At 61.8% G+C, this 25,900-nt stretch overlaps 1 protein-coding gene and 1 long non-coding RNA gene across 13 annotated transcripts in view; one reads left to right on the top strand and one right to left on the bottom strand.

The window, feature by feature from the left end:
• KAZN (kazrin, periplakin interacting protein) overlaps positions 1–25,900 on the top strand; it is a 1,011,580-nt gene that overhangs the window by 946,061 nt on the left and 39,619 nt on the right. For 8 of the 10 annotated variants that reach the window (XM_025447952.3, XM_025447958.3, XM_025447954.3 and 5 more), the window contains 6 exons: positions 6,152–6,288; positions 10,457–10,627; positions 16,198–16,387; positions 17,672–17,797; positions 20,601–20,651; positions 22,013–22,192. In XM_025447952.3, the coding sequence (XP_025303737.1) occupies positions 6,152–6,288; positions 10,457–10,627; positions 16,198–16,387; positions 17,672–17,797; positions 20,601–20,651; positions 22,013–22,192 (855 nt within the window). Of the gene's footprint in view, positions 1–6,151; positions 6,289–10,456; positions 10,628–16,197; positions 16,388–17,671; positions 17,803–20,600; positions 20,652–22,012; positions 22,208–25,900 lie in introns of those variants that run through there. The other 2 variants (XM_025447953.3, XM_035713967.2) reach the window with 2 other exon arrangements.
• On the bottom strand, positions 17,965–22,177 carry LOC112660419 (uncharacterized). 3 transcript variants are annotated; one of them, XR_003136906.3, is made up of 2 exons: positions 22,048–22,177; positions 17,965–20,275 (listed from the first exon to the last, which is right to left on the bottom strand). It is a non-coding gene; the product is annotated as an uncharacterized LOC112660419 (long non-coding RNA). The 3 variants fall into 3 exon arrangements; XR_003136907.3 differs by lacking the exon at positions 22,048–22,177 and adding an exon at positions 21,532–21,917; XR_004814133.2 differs by lacking the exon at positions 22,048–22,177 and adding an exon at positions 21,532–21,917 and having other exon boundaries at positions 17,965–20,082.

Genomic DNA, 25,900 nt, shown 5'->3' with positions numbered 1-25,900 from the left:
AGTGAGTGATGTGGATTTTTGGATCATCCGGTGGTTTTGTGGATCAATGCGGGTTCTGCTGTTTACAGCGGCCGTGCTCTCACAGTAGGGTGGGGCAGGGGTGAGAGGGGTTCAAGGTCAGGTGTCAGGGATGCAAGTCCAGGGCGGGATCCTTGAGCTCCTTGAGCTGTGAGGGTCTTGGTGAGGAAGTTAACCGTTTGGACCTCAATTTCTTCCTCCATAAGGCAGGTGCTTGTCCTGCCAACACACACACACACACACACACACCCGCTCCGGGTCCCGAGGAGCACACGGGGCCAGTGGGACTGCAGGAGGTTGGTCGGCGGTGGATGATTTTGGAAGCGACGGAGCAATAGAATCGGAGGGAGGGTGCATCCGGGCCAGATGCGCACCGCCACTCACTACGGGGCCGGGTTGCCCAGTCTCCCTGGGTGCCTAGTTCCTCATTCTGTAACCTAGCATGACCTCATGCAGTGGTTGTGGCAGCTGAGTGACAGAAGTGGGTCGGGGGCTTAGAGCAGTGCCTGGCACACGGGACTCTTTGAACATCTAGGAAATCGAGTCTTGGTGTGGGGGGCTAGTGACTTGCTCCGGGGCTCAGAGCCAGGGACAGAACCCCGATCCTCGGACTCCACACTGATGCCCATCCTGCCCCACTGGGTGGCGTTGGTCCAGGCCATGGACAGGTCTGCAACGGGGATGGGGGGCAGTGGTTGAGGTGTTGCCTCCCAGGCCCTCAGAAGCCCAAGGAAGCTCACAGAGTCGACCACATTCCCGCTGGGGGCCATGGGCTGGGAGCCTGGTCCCTCCGTCCCCAGCGAGGTTGTCTCTGCACGCACTGCCTTGGTGGGTAACAAGTCCCCTCGTGCTCAAGTGTGCCCTATAAAATCCTGTACCCTCGAGGTGCACGGCCCCCAGAGGCTCAGAAGGCAGGCACCAGCCTCCCGGTTCCTTTGCCTGCGGGCTGAGGCCTCCCTCCGCCTGGGCGTTGCAGCTGAGGGGGTCCTGGACCCACGGCGGGAGTGAGGGGCGAGGGCCCAGAGCCCTCTTCCACCCTTCCAGATGCCCTCCCGGATGCACATCTGCAGAAGCTAACCCGGGGCTGATGCTGCACCTGTCCCCCACCCCCACCCCACGTCTGCGAGGAGCTGCAGCACATTAGGCCAGGACAGGAAGGGGGGTGCGCCACCCAACAGCCCACCGCAGAAGCCTGAGGAGAGTGGCATCCCCAGACAAGCTCCGTCTCCGTGGGGCCGCGGCGGGCGGGTCCCTCCCTGTCTCACGCGTGCACGAGGCCTCCCGTGAGTTAGAGAAAGAAGTCCCTCCCCGCACGCCCTCCCTCCCACCCTCGGAGCCCCCACATTCCCAGGAGCTGAGCTGGTCCCCCTCCGTGATGCCACGGGGCCCACTGGGCGTGACCTCACCCGTCACCGCGGCACTGGTTCCGGCGGCCTGGCTGCTGGGACGGGACACGCCTGGGTGAAGCCGGTTGAGTGGGAGGGTGAAGTGGAGCTGGGGGGCTTCGGCCAAGTGGGGAGGCCGCTGAGAGAGGGAGGTTCGTGCCCCGCAGACCCCGCCTCGCATTAGTGACCCTCGGAGAGAGAACGTGGGATCTGGGATCGGGTTTGCAGGAGAGCAGACGCGGCCCGTGGCAGAGGGAGGAAGGAAGCGCCCCGTGCGAACCACTAGGTGAAACTATTTCTTGGGGACCCCTCGAGCGGGCCTCCTGGTTTCCTTCAAGAGCTACATGGGCTGCCAGGGCCGCCCCCGAGGGAGCCCCGTCTGACGGCGCGGCCCAGCCCCTGGTCCTGGGGGCAGTCGGCTCGATCGGGGACGTGCACGCACTTCCCCACCTCGGCCGGTGCGGGGCCCCCCGAGGCCTGCCCCCAGGTCCCGCTTCTCCGTGGAGGTTCCCTGAGTGGGTCATAGACGCGGGGTGGGTCTGGGAAGGGCCGCGGCGCATCTCACAGCAGCTGCTCGGTTCTCGCTGTGCTTCCCGACGGGCCTCGTCTCCCCTTTGGAGGGATCTTCGCTGGGCGTTCACTCCCAGAGATGCCGCTTTCGCGTTTCCGGGTCCTCAGCCTGGCGGGGTCCAGAATTCGCAGGGCAGGGGTTCCCACGGCGAGAGCTCGTGTGCGGGAACCGCGGGGCACAGCCGCGTGTGGTGGGGGCGGGAGCGCTGCTCGCAGCCTGCCTGCATGTGTCCGTCAGGAGCGTGGAGGGCACCCGAAGCGGGAAATCCCACGACAGCGGGTTTATTTTTCTCCCATTATAAGGAATCCTGGCCCAGATGGTGCCATCGGGGGGTCCAGCCCGTTCCGTCTGTCTCTCCGCTCTGTGTCTTCATTCTTGTGTCCACAAAACGGCTGCTGTGCCTCGGGATCTCGCGTGTGTGATCGTAGCAGGAAGGAAACGGAAGGGCAGAAGGGAGGAGCGGCTGCAGCCGTGCCAGGACTTTTATAGGGAACAGCAGAAGGGCGACCGGGGGCTCCGTCGGTTAAGATCCGGCTCTTGACTTCTGCTCAGGTCGTGAGCTCAGGGTCGTGAGGTCAAGCCCTGGGTCGTGCGTGGGGCCTGCTTGGGATGTTGGGATTCTCCGTCTCTCTCTGCCCCCCCACCCCACCCCACCTCTGCTCACGCGCTCTCCCTCTCTCCCCCTCTCCCTCTGTCTCAAAAAGAAAAGGAAAAGAAAACGAGGGCTTTCCCAGGAGACCCCCTGGACATCCTAGTGGCCAAAACTGGACACGGGCCCCTTCTAGCTGCAAGGGAGCCTGGGATACTGAGCTCGTGGGGTTCTCGTGGTGAGGAGGACGGGTGGAGTGGAGCGTCCCCGCCTGGTAGGGCTGTGCCTTGTGCAGCAGCCCACGAGGTCGGGACCGTGTCTTGTCCATCCTTGTCCCCCGACCGCAGCGGGCGTGGAGTCTGGCACACAGAAGGGGCGTAACCAGCCATTTGGGGGGAGCGGCCCATCCCCACCGCCGAGGCCCCGGCGCACAGATGCACACGCACCTGCTCCACCGAAGGACAGGACGGTAGCCCGTGCGGCAGCCCCTGGAGACGCCCAGAGGTGCAACGGCCCCGTGGGGGCCACCAGGACGCCATCACCCCTCCCCAAGGCCATTCGGCCGCCGCGAAGGAGGGCCCAGCAGTGCTGCGGAGGACACGGAGTGGCAAACCGCCCCCCCCCCAGAGGCTCCAGTAGCCAAGAGCAAGCCTGGAATTTGGTGTTTGTCAGAAAGGCTGAGGAAGGAGGCAAATCAGAGCCCAGAGGGGACTCACGTCCAACCAGAGGGCGGAGGCGTGCTCCCCGGGGGAGTCATGACACCTGCTCGGCAGCAGCTGCTCCCTGGGGTGGAGGGTCCCACCCCGAGGCTCCCCGGTGAGCCACAGCGGGGACTGCTCCGGTCAGCACCCCCGCCCCAGGAACTGCTCCCCTCCACAGTCTGAAGCCCACCAGCTGGGCGCCCGGACCAACCCAGCCCTGCCATTTACTGGCTGTGTGGCCTCAGTGTCCTTCCCTGTAAAGTGGGGTGTCAGATGCCCCCCACCCCGCACCCCCGTCCCAGGAGCGCCGCCAGGACCTAGGATCTAGTGACACAATGCAGATGGAAATGTCCGAGGCCTCGGCTGGGCCTGGGCTCTTCTATAAGGTTCCTTCCAAGCCACTTGGGTCTCCAGACGTTGGGTTTCCTGAAGTTCACCGGGAACGCGGTGACACCGTGTTGGGGTACGGGGCACAGCACTAGGCCAGCCCTGCGCCCCTCCCACCCCTGCCCCTGCCCGACAGGAGGAACAACAGATGAGCTCTCCGTCCCCGCGCTGTCCCCGTCCCGTACGCGCCCAGCCCTGCAGGCCTGGAGTCCCCGCGCTGCCCATCCAAGCTGCTGCGCCGCCCGGCTGCCTGAGGGGCACGGCCCAGCTGCGGGAGGGAGGCCGAAAGCTGGAACTTGAAGGGCTGCCCCGCTGCGTGGGGCTCCCCGTGGCCCCAGCTGCCCTGCCTCCACCCTGCTCTACCCCGATTGCGGGGAGGGAGGCAACGGGCTGGAGGATGAAGGAGGCCCCCTCGGGCCAGAGGGACATCAGCTTCTCCCAAACACCAGGCCAGGAGCCCAGGGGCCCTGGTCCTCAGGCCACCCCCGGCGGCTCAGCCTCTCATGTGGCAGGGCTGACTGTCCAGGACGAGGTGGGGCGGCACAGCCGTGGCCCACCCCTTGTCACTGCCCTCAGCTCGCCGTGGGGCCAGGACCCTCCAGATGTGGGACGTTCCCTGTAAGGGCAGCATAATGTAGGGTCCGTTGGGTGGGCTTGGGGGTCAGACATGGCTGCGTGACTTCGGGAAAATGACTTAACTGCTCTATGCTTTCTCACGCTGGAAGCTTCTGGAACCAAGGAGTTGCTTTGCCCTCCTCCCTACTGTCTCCACAATTCCCTCCTCGGTGTCCTCTCCAGGGAGGGAACAGAGTTCTGGAGCCCCTGGGAAAAGGCAGTGAAGCCCACCCTGCAGCCAGAGCCTGCCCTGAGCACAGCAACCTCCTTTGCCGAAGAGCCAGTGTGTACAGGGCACAAGGAGACAGAGTCTGCAGGGAGCGGAAGCCACCCTGCCTGGCCGGCGGCTGCTTAGGGCTCGCGGCCCCGTGTGTGTGTGTGTGTGTGTGTGTGCACGTGTGAGAGACAGTGAGCCTCATTAAGCCATAATTCACATATCATGCAATTCACACATTCACAGCGTGCGATTCAGTGGTTTTTAGTATATTCACGGACTGACCCCATCGGCACCATCAACACCAGGACATTGGCGTCACCTCGGAAAGAAACCCCATGCGCTGAGCTACCACCCCGCCTCCGCACATCCCCGCCCGCACCAGCCCCCAGCCCTCGCCACCACTGGCGTCCTCTCTCCATGGCCGTCCCCGCCATGCACTGTTGCTAAAGTACGAGGAATCACACAACGTGTGACCGGCTCCTTTCACTCGGCATAATGATTCCGGTTCACCCACGGTGCGGCGTACAGCGGTACTTCTTTTCGTTGTCAGATGATGTTCCATTGTAAGGACGCACCACATGGGGTTTTGCATTTAATCCATTCATGGTCGGTAGATGTTGGGGCGGTTTTTCACCCGTTGCCTCTGGGACCCATGCTGCTGTGTACATTTGTGTTTGTGTGTTTGTGTGGGCGTATGTTTTCATTTCCCTTTGGCGTGTGCCTAGGAGGGGACTGCTGGGTCACAGGGCACCTTGATGTTGAGTCACATGTGGAACTGCCAGGCCGGCTTCCGCCTGGTGGCGGCACCCTTCCATCCGGCCCCAGCAGCTGTCCCAGTTTCCCCACATCCCTGCCCACACTTGAGTCTATCTTGTTTACTTTGGCCATTCTCGTGAGTGTGAAGTGGTACCTCTTCGGGTTTCGATTTGCATTTCCCCGTTGGCAGACGATGCCGAGCTCTTTTCTGGGCGCTCATGGACCATCTCTGGGAGGAAAGTCTGTTCAGACCGTTTGCCTATTCTTTACTCGGGTGGTCTTTTTCATTATTGGGTTGTAAGGGTTCTTTATGTACTCTACACGGAAGCCCCGTATCAGAGAGACAGAGTGCATGTGTCTTCTCCCATCCCCTTTTTACGTCCCTGCGGTGGCCTTGGAAGCAGGTCTACGTTTTGACGTCGTACCTGTTCCGCTGTGCATACTTTCCGTGTCGTGTGTCGCGGTGTGTTTTTGATCGAGTGCTTCTCCCGCGGAGGAAACGAGCCAGACGATGGGCTGTCGTGCTGGGCTGAGCGGCCCCGGGGCTCAGAGTGGACCGCGGGGGCTCCTTCCGCGGGGAGTCGGGCGCCCGCAGCCTCCAGGGCCGGGACCCAGCTCCCTCTCCCTGCAGAGACCCCTTCAGTCCGGGGCTGGGAGGGAGGCTCCGTCTAGGACTTGCTGCCCTGACTGGAGCAGTAAACCCGAGAGGTGGAAACGGAGTCTAGAGACAGGCGGCCCGGGTTCGAGTCCTGGGAAGGCCACTAAGGGACGTGGCACGCGGCGCAGAAACGCCATCTTCCTGAACCCCGTTTTCGGTCTCTTAAAAAGACGGTAGAGGCGGCGTCCCTCCTCGGCATCCGGGACCGTGGGGCAGCAGGGTCTCCGGCGCTCACTCGCTCTTGTGCCCCGCAGCCATGAAGGCCGACCGGAAGCGCCTGAAGGGCGAGAAGACGGACCTGGTGAGCCAGATGCAGCAGCTGTACGCCACGCTGGAGAGCCGCGAGGAGCAGCTGCGCGACTTCATCCGCAACTACGAGCAGCACCGCAAGGTGGGCCTGCCTCCCCGCCTCCCCTCCTCCCCTCCCCCTCCTCTCCCCCTTCCTTCCCTCCCCCATCCTCCCTTCTTCCCCTCCCCCTCCTCTCCCCTCCCCCTCCTCTCCCCCTTCCTCCCCTCTCCCTTCTTCCCCTCCGCCTCCGCTCCCTCCCCATCCACCCTCCCTCTTCCTTCCCTACCCACTTTTCCCTCCCTGTCCCAGACCCCCCAATTCCCTCCCCACCATTCCTCCCTCCCCCCCAGACCCCACCTTCTTCCCTTCCCCGCCTCAGATACCAGCTCCCTCTCCTCCCCTCCCTTCCCCCTCCCTCTAAGCCCACCCCCCCTGCAGACACCCCACCCACCCACCCCACCACCCCACCACCCCACTGCGGACAGGACACCTTCTCTGCCATCCCGAGGTCTGGCTTCTCCAGCCCCCAAACACACACTCACTCCCGTGTCACCTGATGCTCGCCTGAGGAGGCTCCTGACCTGGGTATGGAGCTGAAATGGGCACAGCCCCTGGTGGGCAGACAAGCCTGGACGGGCCAGCGCAGCCCAGACAGTGTGGACTCTGGCTTCTGGCAGGCCCGGGTTCGGATTCCGCCCCCTAGGGGTGTCCCAGGGCGTCTCGCCTAACCCCGGAGAGCCTCAGACCGTGCAGGGGCGTGCGGAACACTGGCCAAGGTGATGAGAGCAAAGCACTCAGCGTGGCGTCTGGTGTTGAGCCAGGGCTCCGTAAATCCTAGCCCGCGTAACTGCTCCCGCAACGACAGTGCGCAGAGAGACAGCAGGAAAGTCTGCCTGCAGGGGAGGAGCCTTGGGGGGCTTCACAGAGGAGGTGACCTAGGAGTTGGGCTCTGGGGGCTGAGTAGGAGTTTAGCCAAACAGATGGGTTATGTCCACTGCTGGCTGCCCGGCCACCGAGCACAGGCGGTGTGGGAGCACTCCAGCGGCCATCCCGGGGCTTACGAGCAAGCGCTTCTGTCTTGCAGCGAGTCATCAAATTTGTTTTTCTCATTGTGCTCGTACTTGAAAAAATTTCCACAGAGATCTACCTTCCCCCAGGACCGTGCCATTTTTTTTTTAAGTCCCAGGTAACAAGCCGCTCCCCCACCCCACGTCCAGCCAGCAACGGGGGGCAGGGTGGTGGCTGCAGCAGCCACCGGGACAGCCGTAGATGGCCACAGCTCAATGGCAGCTGTCCCTCGCACGCAGTGCCTCCAGAAGACCCTCCAGATCCATTCAGAATAAAAAAAATGGAATTTGGAAAACAATTTTTTTTTAAGTTACCATCTTAAACGTCACGTGGGGCACATTGCTCTTGTGCTTCTAACACATCAGTGAAATAGCAACACTGGGACGGTCTTTAATCACTGCCAGGTCCAACCCCATTTTACAGATGGGAGGACTGGGGCCGTGAAGGGCCCAGAGACTGACCCACAGCCACATATTGAGAGCCGGAGACGTGAACACCGCAAGCCCTGGCTTCAGCCTATCTCTTCCAAGACCTTGCAACTGGACACAAAAAAATGACTTCCGTTGTATGCACAGGATGAGTGTCCCCGTGCACAGGATCAAGGGAACCCTCAGGTGTCCCACGTGCTTGGTCCTGCCACGGCCCACCCTGCTTGTCCAGGGGACCCCTGCAGGCCTGTCTGGAGCAGGTAGGAGGACCCCAGTTCTCTGAGCTCCTGGGGTCAGCACGGACACAGGCTGCTGAGAGATGGGGGTTTGGGGGCCCCCCCAGGAAGCTCACAGAAAGTCGTGCCTAAGGCACGTTCCCTGGCACATGGGTGCAGGTCAGAGGGGGCTTTGGGAGTCTCCACGAATCCAGCTGAGGAAGTTCTCACAGCAAAACAGGCAGCCGGGCGGGGGGACCAAGGGCCAGACACAGGGCCGTCGGGTGGCGAGGCTGCTGTCCTCCAGCCAGGCCCGTGTCCCCTGCCGCCGCCTCCTTCTGTCCACTGAGCCCCACGTGCCAGCATCTGAGGCCCGGCACAGCGGGACGCACCCTCCCATCCTAAGTCCCGGCCACCCTGACCCCCATCTGGCTCCAGCCTCCCTGGCCAGTCTCCTGTCTGTGGCTTTCCTGCCTCAGTTGCCTGCAAGGACCGAGACCTCTATCACACTCACGGGGTTGTGAGGTTCACAGATAGTTGCCTGAAACGCTGAGGCACCGTACATGGCATGTGTTGGGAACATTCCGTGTCGTTCTCCTGCTGCCGGGGAACGTGATCAGGGAGGGGGCCCAGAGCCTTCACCCACGGGCCTTCCCCCGTCTGCTCGTGACTAGCACGGTCAGCGACTGCAGACACAGAGACGAAGATGATCCTGAGGGCCCCAGGGGACCTTCCTCCGAGTGCAACAAGGGTTCGGAAGCAGCCCCTCGTACAGCAGCCAGTTCTAAGGGACGGTCTTTACGCAGTTACTCAGTCCCGCACCCCCTTTCCTGGGCCCTTCTATGATCCAGGCCCGTGGCTGGTGCTGGGGGCAGATGCCCAGGACATGGCTCGGCCCCCGGGGAAGGAGCTCTGCATCCGCGTGGGTGCTGGGGCCCCTGCCCCTGGTGCGCGGCCCCCACCTGACCCCCCTCGACACAGGAAGGAGAACTAACCCACGGTGGCCTCCCTCCGTGCGCCAAGAGCCTTGCCTCCAGAACCTCAGGGGGCAGCTCCCCCTGGGACTGGGCGATAGCTCCGTCCCTCGCTCTGGAGCTTGCATGGCCGGGCCGCTGAGCCTCCGTCCCCCCGGGGGGCGGTGCTGTGGCTCTCACGAGCGAGGCGGCCGGTCAGGTGTGGGGAAGTTGAGTGACTCGGCCTGTGCCCCGCAGGTGGCCATGGACTGGGTTAGAGCAGGTGCATGTCACCCAGGCAGCCTGAGCCCAGAGCGGTGCCAGCAGCGCATCCTGGAAGGGACGGTCCCCTGCGCCCCCCCCCCGGCTGCCCTGAGCAGTGGGGGCTGCCCTGCTGGGACCCCGGTGAGCCGCCGACTGGAGGGGCGCATCCCTGCCCACGGCGCCGCGGGGCTCTTCTCCGAGACGTCTGCGGGTGCAGGATGTCTGCGTGGCCCGTGCCTGCCGACGGCGTCCCTGAACGCAGTTGAATGACTGGGGTCCCCCAGGCTGCTCTGGGGGGGGCGGGGGGTGCAGGCCGCCAGGAGAGGACGTCAGCAGGGACTGCTGGGCCGCACCGAGCTCTCCGCATGGACAATCCCATTCAGGTGTCAAGATAACGCCCGTGTTGCAGACAAGGGTGCCGAGACCCCGTAGTCGCTGCAGCCTGTCCCTGCAAAGCCAGGATTTGACCCCCACTCCCTGTCCCAGGCCACAGGCCCCAGCCTCGGCTCTGGGATGGGACGGCCCCAGGGAAAGGCCAGCCCTCGGCCTCCCCAGCTCTGGCCATCCGGCTGTCAGGCCCTTGGTGACAGGGCCGTTGAACGAGGCAGGACGGCTGCCCCTGCCCACAGCCCCCAGGCACACGGGGAGCTTGAGGACGTCACCCGGTCCCCGAGGAATGGGATGACCTTGCTTGGGGCAGGGCCCTGTGCTGGATCCTTCTTCTCGGGACGGGTGCCTGCTGATCTGATGCTTGGCTCTTGCCCCCAGAGGTCAGGCCCCCAACGCAGCCGTCGTTCCTTGGCTTTGCTCCAGCACGACGCAGCTGGGGCCCCGGGCCCTTCCCTGTGCATCCCGGCTGGTGGCGAGGGACGGGCAAGGGACCAGGCCGCCTTCAGACATGCCGCGCTGCTGGGTTCGGCCTGCCTCGTCCTCGGCTGCGCCCCTGCGCGGTGCTGCAGGACCCCGGGGCGAGGGGACGGGGGTCTCCTTCTCTCTCTCCCCTTTACGGTGACACACATGTTACCAAGCACCTGGACAAAGCCCCCTAACTTCCCTCAGACACCACGTATCTCCCACACGTGAAATCATTTCATCTTTATAACCTTTCTCTGAAACCATTAGGATCACCCCCACCCCGAGACTTGATGGGGTAAAAACAACTTACTCCTCACGTTCGTTTGCTCCTCTGTTCGTGGAAACCATGTTTACTGAGCATCTGCTAGTGGTTGGTCTCTGTGCCGTCCCCCGGCTAATCTGTAGCAGAGCCCCTCCCTCTGTCCAGGGGTCCAGGGGTCGAGGCCCCCCGTCCCCGCTCTAACGGCCTGGCGCTCTGTCCCCGCAGGAGAGCGAAGATGCCGTCAAAGCCCTGGCCAAGGAGAAGGACCTGCTGGAGCGTGAGAAGTGGGAGCTGCGGCGCCAAGCCAAGGAGGCCACGGACCACGCCACGGCGCTGCGCTCCCAGCTGGACCTCAAGGACAACCGGATGAAGGAGCTGGAGGCTGAGCTGGCCATGGTGAGCGCCCGCCCCACCTTCACGGGGGTGCCCGGCCCCTGCTGGAAGCCGTGTGGCCCGCTGGGGACAGGGCGTGTGCTGGGCTCCCGGGGGCCCACGCTGGAGTCGGGCAGGGCGGGCGAGGAGGGGCTGCAGCTGGGCGCGAGGTCTGTGATGCTCGGTCAGCTTCCTTCCGCGTGGGCCCCTGAGCCCCCTGAGCCCCCTGAGTCCCCTGAGTCCTCTGTGCCCCCTGAGCCCCCTGAGCCCCCTGAGCCTCCTGAGCCGGGGCCACAGCCTCTCCTCCACCTGAGCACCAGGTGAGTGAGCTGGGAGCCCATCCACCCTCCCAGGCTCCCGGGCCGCTGTCCGCAAACAAAACCCTTTTATTGTTTAAAATACGTGTACTTATTTAGGAAAACGTTTGGGAGAAAACGCACCAAAAAATTAAGAGTGGTGATTTCTGGGTGGTAGGATTGTAAGAAACCTCTAGTGAAATGTTTTACTTGGGTCGTCAAGGAAAAAATATTATTTATTATTTTTTTTCTAATCCAAAACAAACTTCCAAACGCTGTGTTTCCCATGGACGTGCCCCGCCTGCATGTGGGGACAGAAGAGCCCGGGTGCGAGTCCGGGGCTGGTGGAAGGGGTCCAGAGCCCTGGAGCCTGCTCTGCTGACTCCTGCGTGACCCTGGGTGGCGCCCTGACCTCTGGGCTTCAGCGCCCGTTATTTGGTGCCGGAATGTGGGGAGGTGCCTTTGAAACCACCGGGGGCTCAGCGTGACCGTGGCTGGGAGGAGAGCGTGCAGGGTGCTCCTGGGGGTGGCGGGACAGAGGCAGGGTGAGCGGGTCCCACGTAGCTCTCAGAGCACCACGTTCTCCTGCAGAACACCGGTGCCCGCTAACCGTGTGGTGGTGGCCACGGGTTCTGGATTTGAATCCAGCCCCCATCGCTCTCCAGCTGTGTGACCTCAGACCCTGACCTCCCGGGGCCTGTCCTGGAGTCTAAATAGGGATCATCGCATCTACCCCGTTGGGCCTTCCTGGGGGGTTCAATGAACTAGTGCAGGGGAAGCTCAGCATGGTGCCTGTGCGTCGTGGTGCCGTGGCGACACAAAGGTGTCTCTGCAGTCACTTCCTTCGGGATCGTGGGACGCCCTGTGGCAGGCCGGGTCCCTGGGGCCCCGCTGGGTGTCCTGTCCAACGCTGACCCCTCGTGGTGAGAACTGCCCAGGCCGGAAGAAGCTGCAGCTGCCGGGTCCCCTCTCAGGGTGGGTGCCTTGCCCGGTGACGTCGGGGGTGCCTGCCTCTCACACAGGAGCCTTCCAGCTGCAGACCTGGAAGTGGGCACGGGTTTGCCCAGAGCCCCGTGGATGGCACATGTGTCTTCCTGACCTCGGGGCACTGGCGTCAAGCATTCTGGGGCTTTCTGGGGTCTTTGAGAACTGGGAACCAGATCTCCTCTTGTCCTCCTCTCCCCGCACCCACACTGGGCAGCTGCTTCCGTCTTGCCCTGTCCTCTGGCAGGCATCAGCCCCCCTGCTTCGTGTGAAGGGGTACGGTGAGTGTCTGCAGCCTAGGGCACTGGCCTCTTAGCAGTCAGCGTGGCCCACATCTGCCTCGGGCTCGGCGGCTGCGGGAGGGCCTTGCTGAGAGGCAGGACAGCCCCAGTGTCGGGGTGTCCAGCAGACTGCAGGTCCCCTCGGTCGCCCGCGATGCAGAATTTCACACCTGGAGGCTTCCAGGACTGCCTGCTTGAGGCGCTGCTGGCCAGGCTGAGACCAGAGGGAGGGCGCCTTCCCCGGGCATGTGCCGCGTGTCCTCGGTGCAAGCAGCAGCAAGTGGCTCCGGCCAGCCCGGCACACGCCGGCCCCAGGAGGAAGTCCGCTCACAGGTGCGATGGGAGGCAGCGGCCGGGGGGGGCCGCAGGGCCGGGGAGGCCCAGATGCTAGTCAGGGGCCTGCTCGGCGCCGCCTCCTGGGGAGGACGAGCCTGATTTCACTTCGGTTTTTTCCTACAAGTCTGAAGCAGCACCGGGTAGCAGAAGGGCCCATCGCGGGTCACTTGTTTACCTCATACCTGGGGGCCCCGGCTGTGCCCACTGGTGAGGAGTGATGTGTTGAGTGACCCTGAGGTGCCACCAAGGCGACGGGAGCTGAGCTGGCGAATACCCACCTGCCCGTGAGGCTAAGACCATGCGACGCAGCAGGGGCCTGATGGGCTTAAGCGGACGCTCCCGACGAAGGCGTCGCCCCCCACCCCATCCGCCTCTGCGGGGAGCTGTCTCTGGGTCTCACCCACCGCCTGTGGCTCTGAAGGGCCTGCTTCACTCGAGTGAAAGCCCAAGACTTCGGCTCCCCAGGAAGCCAAGCCCTCCGGGTGTCCGGTGCTGGCGGCCCCCACGCTCCCACTCAGCCACCTGCCCTTCGGGGGCAACAGTCCTGAGAGCGCCTCCCGGCCAAACCGGGCATTACCGCTCGTGGCATGGTTTCCCCTCTGCAGCCACCGTGGCTCCGTGGGACCACCCTGTGGGGTGTGTGTTCTCTTATTGAGATAGGATTCACGTACCTTAAACTCATCCTTTCAAGATGTAGGACTGAGCGGATCTCGGTATGTTCTCAGGGCTGCGCAACCATCGGCACAACCGACTTCCAGAACAAGTGCGCTCCTGCCCATTAGCAGTCAGTCCAGTCCAGCATTTACTCTTGTGCCCACTTAGGGAGGTGGGAGTAGGCGCGGCGGGCAGGAGCTCGCCCCGGGTGCCCAGCAGGTGGAGAGGCGGAGGCGGGAGCCCAGCGGGCCCTGAGCCACCTGACGGGGCAGCTTCGTCTGCAAGGCCTTCGACAGGACGCCCGGCTGCTGGCTTGCCCCTGGCTTGCCCCTCAGGCCCTCCCCACTGGCCTCCTCCGCACGGAGGGGAGGGGGACAGGACTGCCATCCCGCACATCACAGGCTCCCCCAGGAGCTTGGTGCGTGTTGCCCTGGTCTCCTGTCAACGGGGCTTCTCACCCTCGGCCCTGCTGACACTTGGGGCCACAGAAGCCTTTGTGGCGGGGCCGTCCAGCCGCTTCCCTGGGCCGCTTCGTCACACGACTGCAGGGGGTGCTCCTTACATGGAAGTGATCCCTCCCCATTCTCCGTCAGACTGGTGAGGCCTCGCTCAGGGTCACGCAGCAAGTTAAATCGTAGGACGGAGTTTGAACCCGGTCCTGACTCCTGTCGCCGGAGGGTGTTTGAGCCAATGTACTGACATCAGTAGCTCGAAACTGCAGGCGCAGAGTGTTGAGGAGGGGGTAGAGGCTCAGAGGGAGGAGGGAGTCCCAGCACTAAGTTGCGTTCAGTAGAAGAGGTCAGCCCAGGGAACGCTGTGTGGACGGCCGCGGGGAGCTGATCCCCGCAGCCCCCTGCGTGCACACACGCACGCACCTGTGTTCTGTTCGGCTCCCGGGCCTCTTCTGTCGTTCTTATCTCTGGTGGCTGTGTTGTGAGAGGACCATGTAAGGGGTCCCTGTGCTTCAGAACTTGGAGGAACCACCACCCGCCCCATCCCACCCCATAGGACTGACCACCACCATCTGTCCTGCAGGACTGACCACCACCTGCCCCATCCCGCAGGACTGACCACTGCCCCATCCCACAGGACTGACCGCCACCTGCCCCATCTGGCAGGACTGACTGCCACCACCCTGTCCTACAGGACTGACCACCACCACCTGCCCTGCAGGACTGACCACCACCCGCCCCTTCCCACAGGACTGACCACCACCACCCTGTCCTGCAGGACTGAACTCTACCTGCCCCGTCCCGCAGGACTGAGCACCTCCCCATCCTGCAGGACTGACCACTACCTGCCCCGTCCTGCAGTACTGACCACTGCCCCATCCCGCAGGACTGACCACTGCCCCACCCCATAGGACTGACCACCACCTGCCCCATCCTGCAGTACTGACCACCACCTGCCCCATCCTGCAGGACTGACCGCCACCACCCTGTCCTGCAGGACTGACCACCACCCGCCCCGTCCCACAGGACTGACCACCACCGCCCTGCCCCGTAGGACTGACCACCACCCCATCCCGCAGGACTGACCGCCACCACTCTGTCCTGCAGCACTGACCACCACTCACCCCATCCCGCAGGACTGACCAGCATGCACCCCATCCCACAGGACTCACCACTGCCCTGTCCCACAGGACTGACCACCACGCGCCCTGCCCCACCTTTGGGGACCCGCCCCCTCCCCTCAGCCCCCGCAGATGTCAGGTAGCAATGGTCCCAAGCTGCCTGCTGAGTTTAGGAGGCGCCTCTCCCAGGCCCACACAGAGCTGAAACCCCCCCGGGAGAAGAAAGCCAGGTGGGGACACAGGCGACGCTGCGCTGCCTCGGGTTTCCCTGTGCTTCCCGCGCACCTGCCTGGGGCTGTTTGCGGGGGGGCAACGCTGCAGGTTAATCACGCAGGCAGACTGAGCTGGGGTTCGCTTCCCAACCCCGAGTGTGCCTTCCAGGAGCCGGGATGGATCGGGCGGGAGGAAGCCAAGGGACTAGGGCAGCTTGGTGCCTGGAGCGGTGCCCGGATGGGGGCCGGGAGGCCAGGTGCCCGTGCCCTGGAGGGCAAGCAGATGTGTGCGGCGGGCCCGGAAACGGGAGCGGGCTGTGTGGCCATGTGGCCGTGTGGCCGCAAGCCTGCAGCGCCCTGGGTCACAGCGCACCCGCCCGCCTCCGCAGGACCGTCCCATGCTCTCAGGCTAGGGCGACAGATTCCCTGAGCCAGCAGCCCGGACGTAGCCTGCTTCCGTTACTTCTGAGGATTTCTACTGATCGTGCATGGGCCCAGCTGCCAGCCAGCGCCTGCGGATTCCGCGGTGACCGGCGGTGACCGGCACAGCCCATCCTCTGCTCCGTGGACTCAGGAGTCTGCATTATCTGTGGTTATGCCATTGCCCGGAGGAGCGTGGGTGCTGTCGAGACCGCGGGCGCGTGGCCGGACTCCCCGGCTCACGACCCGACTTGAACATTGTGGCTTCTGGGCTTCTGGCTCCTTCTCTGTCAAGCACAGATAATCTCCCAGTCCCTCCTCGAAACCCAGGGCTGTCGCACTGAGCACATGATCGTTTTCTAAACCGGAGAGGAGATTACTCCCTGCTTGGGAGATGGGCAGGCACCTTCGGCTCAGCCTCCTGCCCCGGAAGGGGAGTGAGCTCATAGACGCGGGGCGTCCAGGCTAGACGAGCCCCCAGCATTGCTTGCTCTGGGGTTTCCCTTTTGCAGGTGCGGAAGCCGAGGCTCAGGAAGGCGGTGACTTGTCCCCCACTCTCACTCAAATCCAGGCAGTTCCTTGGAGAGCCCGAAAGGACGGGTGATAAGTGTCCTCGGACCCCCTTTCTCTCCCAATCCCGGCCCTTCTGTTAGCGGGAGCTAAGGGGTAACCCCCGCTGAGCCCACAGGGCAGGTGGCTGACCCTGAGGGGCACGCGATGCGCAGCCGGAGGTGGCCTGCTACCAAGGTCGGCCCGCGGCTTCCTCGCCACTGTGCGTCTTAGCCGAGCAACGGGCCAAGAGGCCCCTCTCCATCACATCGTCTCTTTCTGTCCCCAGGCCAAGCAGTCCTTAGCTACGCTGACCAAGGACGTCCCCAAGCGGCATTCTCTGGCCATGCCGGGCGAGACGGTGCTGAACGGCAACCAGGAGTGGGTGGTGCAGGCGGACCTCCCCCTGACCGCGGCCATCCGGCAGAGCCAGCAGACTCTCTACCACTCACACCCCCCCCACCCTGCGGACCGGCAAGGTGAGGCCTGCCGCTGCTGCGGCTCTGGGGACTCTCGGGGGCCACCGACCTCCCCGGCGCGGGCCGCAGCCCTCTCCGCACCGTGGCTGCCTGCAGGGCGTAGACGGTGGGACGCAGAGTCCGAGGGATGGACCCAGGCGGGGCTGGTATCCAGGCCCAGCCGGTGTCCGGGTGCGTCCACCGCGGCCTCGGCTCTGCCTGCCTCTGTCTGGCCTCGTCTCCACACCGTCTCTTTCCACGAAGCAGCAAAACCGTCTCCCGCAAGCTCAGGCTTGAAGGGCAAAAGTCAGGAGAAAGAAAAACTCTCTCTTTCCCTGTGTTGTACTAAATCCCAAAGAAGGATCTGCTCGGCCATCCTGGGTCGCACAGCCAGCCCCTGGACCCGTGATGGGTCTAAGGAGCGATACGCTGACCCTCCAGCCTGGGTCTCGTGGGACCCCGTGGCAGGGGGCACAGAGCTCCTTGATCCGCAGCTCCACACAGTCACGGGGTGCGAGGGAGGGCCACACGTGTCATACGTGTTCTCTCAGGCGGGGGTGCAGCCTCCGGGCGACGTCTGCACCCCCTGGCCACGCTACCAGCCCCAAACCCCTCTGCACATCTGCAGCCCACCTGTTCCTTTCCTGTCCCTCCTGTGAGGTGTGTTTGGGGATGGAGAGAAGTGAACAGACTTGGGGGGGGGGGTGTTTGGGATTAGAAGTGGACGGACTCGGGGGCTGTTTGGGGTTGGAGAGAAGTAGACAAACTCGGGGGGGCGTTCGGGGTTGAAGAGAAGTGGACGGACTCGAGGGGTGTGTTTGGGGTTAGAGAGAAGTACCTGGACTTGGGAACTGTGTTTGGGGTTGGAGACAAGGGGACCGACTGGAGGGTTGCGCTGGTGATGATGGGGTGTGGGGTATGGGAGAAGGTGGGGATCTGGGGGCGGCCTCTGGGCTCCTCGCTAGGGAAGCTGGTGTTGACCAGCCGTTGGGATTGTGCAAGGTCCAGGGAACGTCCAGGAGGTGGGAGCATTGAGAGGCCAGTCACCCAGGTGCCCGGAAGCTCTTGCATCTTCTCCTTCCATGTGGTTAGAGGAGACCCTGACTGGATCCAGAGGCCCCGGGGCTTCTCCCCAGCAGCTGCTGTCTGGGGACGTGTGGGCCTGTTGACGGAGGGGCAGAGAGCAGGCAGCCCTTCCTCTCCGCCGCCTCCTCTGTATCACGGGGGCACGGGGTGCACCCCTGCAGGGCAGCACCGGCGAGGACACTGTCCACCCCTCACTGACCAGCTGTCCCTGCCTTCCAGCGGTCAGGGTGAGCCCCTGCCACTCCCGGCAGCCCTCCGTCATCTCCGACGCATCTGCCGCCGAAGGCGACCGGTCGTCCACGCCAAGCGACATCAACTCCCCTCGGCACCGGACACACTCCCTCTGCAACGTAAGGCCAGCAGCAGCAGGGCCCGGGCCAGGGGCCCTGCCTGGAGACCGCAGGGCTGGGGGGGCGGGGGGGCGAAGACGCACCCGCTGTTTCCTCTCGTCCACCCAGGGAGCACTCTGGCGGAGGCAATTCCTGTTCTGTTCTTTCCTTTTGCAAGAAGAGATGGATGTGGGGAGAGAAAGAAATGAGGCCTGTTTGCTCCTTGTGTCCGGGAGGGCAAGAAAATCCCCGAGGAAGGCAGGCCTGGGTCGGCTCAGGGTCTGCGCGGCCCGGGACTGCCTCTGGTGGGCTGTGTCTGGGACCGTGGGCCTCTCCTCCCAGATGTGACCTTCCAGAGCTCGGGCCTAACCAGTACTTCATTCCCCTCTGGAGCCAGTTCTCAGTCCTTCTTCCAGGAATGAGCCAGATGTTTTAATTTCCAGGAGTTGGGGGGCATATATTGCTTCTGGACAGGCGTCCCGTGAATTTGTTCTAGGCTTTTTTGCTTCGCTTATTTAATCAAACACTTTTTGATGGCATGCTGGGCACCAGCTACCAAGACTGCGGGTCCCTAGGCCCCTGACGCTTGGTGACTGGCGGGCGGAGCGAGGGGCGAAGGTGGGTCAAGCATCCGAGGACAGGAAATACGGAGGGCTCCCTGCCGTGAGGACAGACACACCACGGGGGTCGGGTCTCCCAGTGCACGAGGAAGCTTTCTCAAAAGCTCAGCTAATGTTTCATTAACCAGCGTGATTGATAATAAGGAGGTGAATACGGTGGGAAAGAAGGACAAAGTAACTACGACGTGCCCGTGATAGGATCACCTACCAGGAAGCTCAAGAGAATAAGGTGTAAAACTATTAGAACCAATGATGACCACGTACGTGAGTGGTACTGGTTGTAAATTAATGTATATGTATATAAAAAAAATCAGTAACTTTTCTACATACGAACAATCCTAATGGAAACTTTTTTCCTGTCAAAAGAACAGTGGAAAAGTAGCTAAAGACTACTGATAAAAATAGCAAAGACTGAACTTAAAACTAGTTGCCTTCGCCTGGTGACGAGGGCATCAGGGATGCCAGGCCCGGGGCCTCGCCCCACGCCGCCCCGTCAGGATGCAGAGAAGGCTGCTCAAGGCCGGAATCCCGACACTCAAGCCTGGGGTTCTGTTTCAACTTCCTTAAAGCGGTTTGTCCGTCACCAGTTCTCGGGACGGAACCCCGTGACAAAGGCTGTGTTGAATGACAGAGCCAGGGCAAGGAAGGGGGCCTCTGGCAGCTGCCCTTTGCCCCAAGGGCCCACTGTTGAGCTGTCCCAACGGCCGACAGCGCCCTCGGTCGGCCCTCGCTCGTAGAGAGCACAGGTTAGAGACCTAGAGTAGCCACTTCCCCAGAGGCTATATTTTGAGTTTCCTGGTAGGCCCAAGGTGGCTCCGGGAGCCAGAATACTGCTGGAAAATTCTGCAGAAGGGGCTCTCTAAAGGCCTCTTGCAGTGCATTTGACCTCGCCTCTTGCCCAACTTGGCCTCGGCACATCCTGGCTGAGCAGACGGCAGGTCCAGCATACCTATTCCCAGGATCACCTCACGTGGGCACGGCCCTGCCGCCAGGACACGGGTGCTTTCATAAGCCAGCTGTCTGCATGCGGGCATTTCGGTGGGCACTGGCCTCACTCTCTGCCCCATGAATTGGGCGAAGATGGCCCTATTCCCAGGGTAGACCCCCCTGAGCTGCCTGCCAGATGGGTTCCGATTGCAAACCTTGGGATGGGACTAAAGACTAAACTACCCTCTGTTCCATCCCCGCCCTCCCTCAGCCACCTTCATCCCCCATTTCAACAGCTGTGCGTGCAGGTAAGCCAAGAAGAGCCTGGAAAAAGCACCAGGTAACTGTTCTCAGGCCTGTGACCTGGCACCAGCGAAAACAGCCCAGCCTGGATGAAGGACCTCTCCTTCTTCTCTGGCCGCTAATTTAGAGCCGAGGTCGGGACTGAGTGCAGGGAAGCTGGAGGGATTGATGGACTCTGGCCCAAGTGACCTACGGTTTCTTTATTGCTTTTTTGCCTGCAATTCTGGAAACAACCATCAGGGGCCTCCCTAGTAATGACTCGTGATCCCAGTGATCTGTGTGTCCCCCCAGGCAGGGCAGCCGGATTCTGGGACGGACGTAGTAGTGAAGGCTTTTGCACACCCACCTTCGCGTGCCCCCTGAAAGGAGCACTGGGCCGGGAAGAAACGGCCCCAAACGAGTTACAGCTCCACGCTTCATTCCGTCGTGCTGGTCCCGAGCCTCTCTGTGTCTGTAAATCAGGCTAATGAGTCCTGCTGCCCCTCCCCCAAAAGAAGAGATGCAGTGAACTATTTGGGGGGAAATTAGAAGCTACCTAGTGTCTCCTGAGCCTTCCTGTCCTGAAATTATTTTTGTGCTTTTTTCTTCCTTTAAAATTGCATCTTTCTGAACAACACCAGGTATAACCAATCTCCAGTTCCAACCTGACGGACCAATTAGGACAGGAACTTAGAAGGCTTCAAGGGGCTGATTTGCTGGTCAGAGGGTGTTGGGGGTCAAGAGGCCTGAGCAGACAGGAGAGCACCCCAGGACCCCTGGTCCAGGCAGCACCCAGAAGCCCAGCTGCCACTGTTGAGCCATTTGGGGATGTTTGCTTCAGGGGTGAGGGTGGGTTCCCCAGTACAGAGGCAGGGTGGTCCCCAAGAGACGGCTTCCTTCCACGGAAGACCCCACTCTCCCTGGGCCACCTCTGCTCCCACGTGTTGTGCGTCCCTGCTGTTTCATTTTCTCCCTCTTTTTTGGCTATAGGGCGACAGTCCCGGCCCAGTACAGAAGAACCTGCACAACCCCATTGTACAGGTAGGTGCGCCTCCCCTGGCCACTTGGGCCTTCCCTCCACCCCATCTTGACCATACCCCCCCCTCCCGGCCCTGCCCTTTGTTCCCCGGGGCCCTCAGCACCCCACTTCCATACCGGGGACACCTAAGGCAGAGAGGAGTTCAGCCCCTGCCTGTCAGCCATGGCTTGGGGCCTGGCTCAGGCTCAGTCCCTGGTTTGCACTCCCCTGCCCTCCTTCAAGTCCGAGGACCCGTTAAGGGCACCTTCCATCCTCCTGCCCCGGCGAGAATCTTCTCCTGGCAGCCAAAGGCCCATGGCCCAGCCGATGACTCTAGGCCCCTGGCTGCAGGAAACTGCTCCTTATTCATTTTTAACATTTCAGGAACCCCCATCAGTAAGGAGGGGGCCACGGGGGGGGGGGGGGGGGCAATAGGAATGGAGTCAGAAGGGGTCTCTGAGGTCAGCTGTTTAGTCCTGGGGTTCCCAGAGGCTGGTCCCCGCGCTGATCATCTGCACCAGCGTCCACCAGGAACAACTTTGCAAATGCAGGTTCCTGGGCCTTTAACCCTGACTCTGATCCACCAGGGGTGGGGTGGGGTGGGGCCCGGAATTCGGGTCATTCTGATGTGTCTGGGGAATCTTTAGTCTCACCTCCACCCTTTTGGTGGATAACATCACCCAGGGTCTTTGGGTTGGTAAAGACCCTGGGTGGACCCCACCCTCCGGCCCCGTAGGCCCCAGGCAGGAGGCTGTCCCCGTGGTCACTGTTGTCCACATCACAGATGAGTAACTGGGCTCAGGGAGCCTGGGGGGGCTTGATGGCCGGGAGGGGGGGCGGGGCAGGAGTCCACAGCCTGACATAGGGAGGACTAGAACCCAAGCCCCAGCCTCCCCGCCCTACCATGGCCAGGCCTGCTTCTCGTCCAGGACCCTGAGGTCCCGGGGCCTTGCTCTCGGCGGCACGAGGCTCAGGTTTCTCCTTCCTCGTTTTCTGGGCTCCCCCGGGCCCCCTTTGTCCCCACGGGGCCTTTCCCACAGGAACCGTGTGCCCCTGCCCAGGGTGCCAGCCAGAGTCAGGTGCCCGGGGGGCGCCCCCAGGCTGTGGGCAGGCTCAGTGTAGGGGACAGTGGCAGCTCCGGCGGCGGCGGCGGCGGCGGCGGGCGGGGACTGCGGGGGAGAGCCCGGCCCGGTGGTCCCCCCACCCCCGCGGCCCGCACACGGCCCACCACCGCCCCGGGGGCTCCGCGAGGGGGGCGGGGCCACACCGCGGCGCCCCGCCCCCTCCGCCCCGCCCTCCGCCCGCTCGGCCCCGCCCCCTGCCGCCTCGGCCCCGCCCCCTGCCCCTCGGCCCCGCCCCCTGACCCCCTCCGCCCCGCCCCCAGCTCAGGTGGCTTTGTTCTCGCTCTCCCCCCCGCACCCCGCGCGGCCGGCTCCTCAGTCACTAGAGGATCTTGAAGACCAAAAACGGAAAAAGAAGAAAGAGAAGATGGGATTCGGCTCCATCTCGCGCGTCTTCGCCCGAGGGAAGCAGCGGAAGTCCCTCGACCCCGGCCTCTTTGATGGTACCGCCCCCGATTATTACATAGAGGAGGACGCGGACTGGTGATGCCGCCCCTGGCTGCCGCGCAGGCGCGTCTGTGCGTGTGGACGTGCGGGCGGGGGGCGGGGCGGGGGCGGGGCGGGGCGGGCTGACGCGGGGGCGGGGCGGGGCCGAGCGCGGGCCACGCCCCCGAGCGCGGGCCCCGCCCCCTCCCGCGGCGCCGCCTCTGTAATTGCTGTACATACTCGACCGCGTGTGACTCTGTCAACTGTCGTCCTCGGAGCGATGCAGTCGTGTTGTTAACCTGGGTTTGTTTGTTTTTGTTTCTTCTACGTGTTTTTTTTTTCTTTTCTTTTTGTTCGGTTCGTTGGGTTGTTTTGTTTTCTTCCCCCCATCCTCCCCCTCCCCTCCCCATCCTCCCCCTTCTCTCCCCCCTCCCCATCCTCCTGCCTCCCCTGCCCATCCTCCCCCTTCCCTCCCCTCCCCTCCCCCTCCCCATCCTCCCCCTTCCCTCCCCTCCCCTCCCCATCCTCCCCCTTCCCTCCCCCCTCCCCATCCTCCTTTTTATGAAACTTGAAAACTTGAAGGACTGCTGTGTATTTGTAAATAACAAAACTGTTGTGCACTCCGTGCTTGTAAATGTCCCTTGTCCGAACTGCTACTTCTGGAGCCCGTCTGCCCAAGGATGTGGTCTGTTTTCGATGTCTCCCCCCACCCCTCCCCCGCGTGAGCGCGGGCCCTGACCCGCCCTGACCCCCCAGGCCCCGGGCCCCGGGCCCTCGAGCGAGCGAGCGCAGGCCGCCCACGTGGTCAGGGTGCGGGCCGCCCCGCGGGACCGCGGGCCCAGGCTCGGGCTGCCAGGGTCCGCCGGGCTCTTTTTCACGGCCTGCCAGTTTTTAAATTGCGTTGCCGTTTCTTTCTTTATGGAAAAAAAAAGAAAAAAGAAAAAAGAAAAAAACTGTTCCGTTTAATTTATTTGCACAAACGCAGAAGACTTATTCTATCTAAATTATTACATAAATAATGGAATGTATATTTTTCCACGGGGTGGGCGGGAGGCGGGTGTTTCTGTGTGGACTTGTCTGTTCTGTTCTCATGCTGCTGCCAAACTGTGCAAGGTAGACTTTAGGGTGGCCAGAACCCAGGGACCGTTGGATTTCAAAGCTTGCTTTTTTTCCCCGTTCTTTGTTCTCCCTCGCCCGGATTCTCCTGCCCCTCGCATGGAAGTGCACTCCACCTTTCTCTCCCCCACCTTCCCCCAATAGCTCCCTTCCAAGCCTTTGTAGATCTATTTATTTATCTGGAATGAGGAACGCTGACCCCAGTGAGCGGAGGGCCTACTGTCACGCCACCTTCTCTGGGGTCTGTGTTTTGAGAGAGGTTGAATGCAGAGTGAGGCAGCCAGTCACATGACCACGGGGACTCGGCCTGAGTCAGTGCCACAGGGGTCCTCGAGACGCATGGGTTCTTCCCTGCAGCTGTGTCTTTCTCCTCCTTGGTTAATTCTGCATGTGGGCCAGGCAGGGGCCGTTGGGGGAGGTGCCTGTCTCAGGGGGAGGGCGGTGAGGGACACAGGGACCAGCACCAGAGCCTCTCTGCCCTCCCCATTCTGGTTGGTTCCATACTTAACAGAATCTCTCGGGATCCCTCCTGCCCTGTCCTCCCCTTTGTCACAGCAGCCTGAGCCCGCTCACCCCAGGAGAGAAGGGCTGGCAGGAACATCTATCTGCCTATTTGGGGAGCAGTGTTGGCCTCAATGAGGCTTCACCAGCAAAGGAACCATGTGCATGTAACGCCGGGTGATAGAGAACACGTGAGCTAAGCCAGGGCCTCCTGAGGCCTAAAACTAGCTTCCCCTTTTCTTTTGACCTGTCACTCGTCCCCTGCTCCACCTTAACTACTAACACAGCTCAGTTCACCCACCCTCTGCACAACAGTAGTTGCGCTTTCTGCTAGCAGTAACATTTTCAGCTCTTACAAAGAAAAGAGATTGGAGAGTGCTGGAGTCTCTATTAGAAGGATAGGATATTTTGTCCCAAGTCTCTAAACAAACAAACCAACAACAACAAAAAAAAAAAAAAAAAAAAACCACCAGTAGGCTGCTCCCTTTCCTTCTGACTTGGTGGGGCGGTTGGGCAGGAGCAGGCAAAGGGCCCTGCCTAATAAGGATCTTTCTGGCCTCCTTTGGCTAAGCCCTAAGCCGTTTAACCAAGCCTGGCGGTGAGGAAAAGCTGGCATCTTCCTCTACGGAGAGAGATTTTAGAAAATACTTTTCTCCCCCATGAGTTTTTTTTTCTTCTTCTTCTTTTGGTTGATTTTTATGGTTTGCCCTTTACTTAAGAGAAAATTACAACCACTCCTGGTAATGATTTAGTAGTTCCTTTTCATTTCAGTTTTTGTAAATTAGGAGATAAATCTAAGAGTTACTAAGGATGATTTATTTAAGAGAACTACGTCAAATAGCGAATGAGTTATGGGTAAATTAGATGAAAATAACTTTTCCCATGGGAAAGGTTTCTCGAAGGCATGGATGCAAATATAAAATATAAAAAAAATCTAAATAAAGCTTATTTTAAAATATTATTGAATTCTATGTTATTTGATTGCTTCTATCTTGCTCCGGGTGGGAGGCAAAGCCCCTGCATGACCTGCTCCTTGGATTCCAGGGCTGGGTCTGGAGGGGCTGAGGAAAGCTGGCTGAATTCTGGGCCCTCGGTGGGGCTGAGGCCAGGTGGCCTCCAGAAACCTCGCATCTTGGCCACCCCGACTGTAAGTGGGAGGAGCCGTCACATCCAGGGCTGCCTGTGGTCCTAATGCACCACCTCCAAGCCTGGCGCCCTGGCCCTGTGTTCTCCAAGCTCTGCGGCCCCAGTCAGCTTTCATCTGCTTCCTTCTACCCCCGGCACTCCTTCCAAAGGCCCGGAAAGTGCGCCTGTGAGTTTGGGGCATGTTACTTCCTGCAGACCTCATTGGGCCTCTGCACCGTGCCAACATCCCACCTTCCCTCGGGACAGAGAGGAGCTTAAGAAAGAAATCAAGGAAGCCACAGGGCCTCCCTGAAAAAGCCAGTGTGAGTCCCATGAGATTCCCCCCCCGGAGGCAAAGCCTAGGCCTCGGCCCCAGTGAAACTCCATAGTGTGGCGCAAGAAGAGGTCCCCTGTATGCCCCGATCCTGGAGTGTAGCCAGTGCCCTCAACCCCTGCCTCCCAACTTAAAGATGAATCCTCTCCAGCAATAGAACTGAGAGACTGGCCTTTTAACACCCCCGTCATTTCTGCTGGAAGAAAGCTCAAAGCCCCGTGAGATCTAGACCATGCCAAGAAGTCGTAGCACTCAGGACCTCCAGGAGCCTTAGGGACCCCAGCAGCTCTCAACCCGGCCACACGTTGGAATCACCTACAGAGCTTTTGAAAACACTTAGCAGTACCAGGCCGTATCCCCGAATCAGGGCGTCATTAAACCTTCGCTGGTGACCCTGGGGTGTGGCCAGCATTGAGAAGCGCTGGGCTAGTCTGCAGCGGGCATGAGGGGCCTCATGCAGACGTCCCCACCCTGCCCAGAGTGGCCACTGAGGTGCTCACTTTACAAAGCCTCAGCCACCACCAGTCAGAGTTGGCATACAGGGAGAAAGCCTACTTGCCATCCCAAAACTAGACCCCCCACCCCCCACCCCACCCCACTGCACAGATGGGGAAAACTTTGACCCAGAGCGGAGTGACTTGGCCCAGAT

This window comes from Canis lupus, chromosome 2, assembly GCF_003254725.2.
Source record: "Canis lupus dingo isolate Sandy chromosome 2, ASM325472v2, whole genome shotgun sequence".
Taxonomy (NCBI): domain Eukaryota; kingdom Metazoa; phylum Chordata; class Mammalia; order Carnivora; family Canidae; genus Canis; species Canis lupus.
Note: the sequence above shows the minus strand (reverse complement) of the source record. Positions and strands in the feature narration are given on the sequence as shown.